We start from the raw sequence: 2,597 nt of genomic DNA on the forward strand, positions 1-2,597 counted from the left end.
TATGCGCACCGTGAAAATGTAACCCTCACGACCGAATGCAGCATCCCCGACAAGTTAACGGGCGCTTGCTCGCTCGTGCGCCACCGTGCACTTACATCTCGGTGATGTTTTCCATGTCATCCAACGTGAGGACGGGGAAATCCTCGATCCCCGGCTCGGAATCAATACAAACAATCCTTGAGATGGTGCAAGTGCAGGATTCGGGGCAAGCGCCGCCAAACCTCCACATCAGCCCCGTCAGAAGCAGAAACAATCCCGAGCGAGCCATGCCATGCTCCCCCGCGCTGGAGTCCATCGCAGGTCCAACGATAATCCCCTCCCGAACTGAATTTGGTCAAATTGAATTATCGGGAAGGTGTCTTCACTCCGTTATCTCGGTCAAGTTAATCCTTTCTCCCCCCCTCCTCCCCTCCAAAAAGGGAGAATAAAAATGCGTAAAAATCAAGAAAAAATGAGGAGCAATGTGCAAAAAAGGGGGGTTTGGGTAAAAAATCAAGATGCCATGGACTGGCCTTCTCGTCTCCGCAGAGCTGCTATATCACACTACAGCATATTGATGCCGTGAAGAAGGTGTCGGGCGCTCCGTCCCGCCGCCGCCGCCGCCACCGCCGCCGCCGCCGCTGCTGCTGCTGTCTCACTCCAGCTCGCCTTCAAGCACAAATAGGAGCTTTTCCAGATGTTTGGGAGATCAATAGGCAGGGCTCCCCACAGGCGATTTCTCACATGTGTGGTGATGGGGAGGAAGGCTGCACAGCGGAGTAAGGATGCGTGGTGATGCTGCGCGCGCGAGGAGGAAGGTTACCTGCATCCATCTATCGATTATCAGCGCGCATCTCCCAGCCATCATGTAGGAAAGATGGAGAACTGATTTTTTTTTAATATAGAGGATAAAAATATAAATTTTCAACAAATAAAATGTTACCCTTCAACAACAGCGATGTTTAAAACTCTTCTGGATATACATTGAATAAAGCGGAGTTTTTTCCACAACAACGCTGTTCTACGGTTGCCCATTAGGCCTGTGCGTGACGTACGGCTGACGCACAAGACGGGGTGCATCTATGAAAAATAATTACCTATACTATGTCTGCAAACTTCAAATAAGGCTCACTTCAAACACTGCTGTTTTTATCACATAATCTTTCCCCCCTTTTTTTTATTCCACTTTCTGCAGAGCATAACGCCCCCAGAATGAGCCTCACGTGTGTTTATTTTTCCTCTTTATTATCAATTTTTTTTCTATTTTTCAGTCTTCAAAAACAATACATTTTGATTCCTTCATGTCCCTCACGATGAAGAGGCAGCCATGAACACATGATCTATGACACAGTCTGGATGCTTTAGTGTCGCCATGGTGACTTGCTTTTTTACAAATAGCGCGGACAATGTCAAGTGTTGCTATGGTTGCAGATGAAAATATGTACGCAGGCTTTTTTTTATATGAGAAACATCAAGAACTGAATTATATTGGTCTCCATGGTAACCTCAGAGTATAGTAGAGGAGGAGGAGGGGGGGGGCTCTTTATTTTGCAAGAGATCCTTACATCTGAGGGAGTATGCATGACACAACATATGAGGGGAAGAGGAGCCCTAATTAGGTAAATGTGCATAATTTTGGCTGCATGAGATGGTCAGTTGAAGAGATGCAGCAGAATTTCATTTTTTTTATTCATTGCCAGTAATTTAAAGCAAATGTATCTCTTTAAAATAGTAATGATGTATAATAAAGGCAACTTTTTAACTGTGAAGCATTCCTGCAGATGCAATGTATTATAATTTTCACCTGCAAAAGAGGAGTTATTGGATCAGGACAAACTTATTGTTGCATTTGCTCACCTCCAGTTTGTTTTTGCCTCTGCTGCAACGTCTGAGTTTCTTGCACCAGCTGGTGGCAGAGTTGACCTGAACTTTGAATGCAAACTGCACTGATGCAATCAGGGTTTCAAGGAAAAATAATAGCATCAGTCATTGTTCAATAAGTGTGCTTTTTCATTTCACAAATTTACAATACATGCTCTGGTTGGTGCAGGAAAATTTTGAGTTTGATTTGTTAAAATATATTCAAAATGCTCTGCATTTTTAACATAATACGTGTTTTGAATTAACAATTATCTGCAAAGAGGAACATTTTATAAAGAAATTCCTACTAAATCTTTCAATTAGTGGCTAAAATTGTGTCGTTAACAATTAATTTGAATAGAAAATATTTTACATTTTGAAGTTATATTCATAAAATGTCCAATCAGTGCAAGGATTTTTACGTTTTCCCCTTTCATTTGTTTATTATTGTTATAATGTATTTTCTTCTGCAACTGTCAAATTTCCAAACTTGGGATGAATAAGTATTTCTATTCTATTGTATTCTATTGTATTCTGTTCTATTCTATTCTATTCAATTCTATTCTATTCTATTCTATTCTATTCTATTCTATTCTATTCTATTCTATTCTATTCTATTCTATCATTTACCCTATATATTTTAAATCAATGCCTATTGCACATGTAATATATTTATGTAAATATTAAACATTTGCTCAAAAATGAATATAATTATCTTGTATAAATCAATAAAAAACGTACATATACAATATTTTGCT

General features: G+C 40.1%; 1 protein-coding gene across 2 annotated transcripts in view; it reads right to left on the reverse strand.

The window, feature by feature from the left end:
- The window catches only part of ntrk2b (neurotrophic tyrosine kinase, receptor, type 2b), a 25,442-nt gene extending 24,105 nt beyond the window's left edge, over window positions 1-1,337 (reverse strand). The window contains exon 1 of one of the 2 annotated variants that reach the window (XM_024299133.2): window positions 96-1,337. In XM_024299133.2, the coding sequence (XP_024154901.1) occupies window positions 96-295 (200 nt within the window). In that variant the 5' untranslated portion in view covers window positions 296-1,337. The remainder of the gene's footprint in view (window positions 1-95) is intronic. The other variant, XM_024299132.2, reaches the window with a different exon arrangement.
- Window positions 1,338-2,597: the final 1,260 nt, after the last annotated feature.

The sequence above is a fragment of the Oryzias melastigma genome, linkage group LG12 (assembly GCF_002922805.2).
Source record: "Oryzias melastigma strain HK-1 linkage group LG12, ASM292280v2, whole genome shotgun sequence".
NCBI lineage: Eukaryota > Metazoa > Chordata > Actinopteri > Beloniformes > Adrianichthyidae > Oryzias > Oryzias melastigma.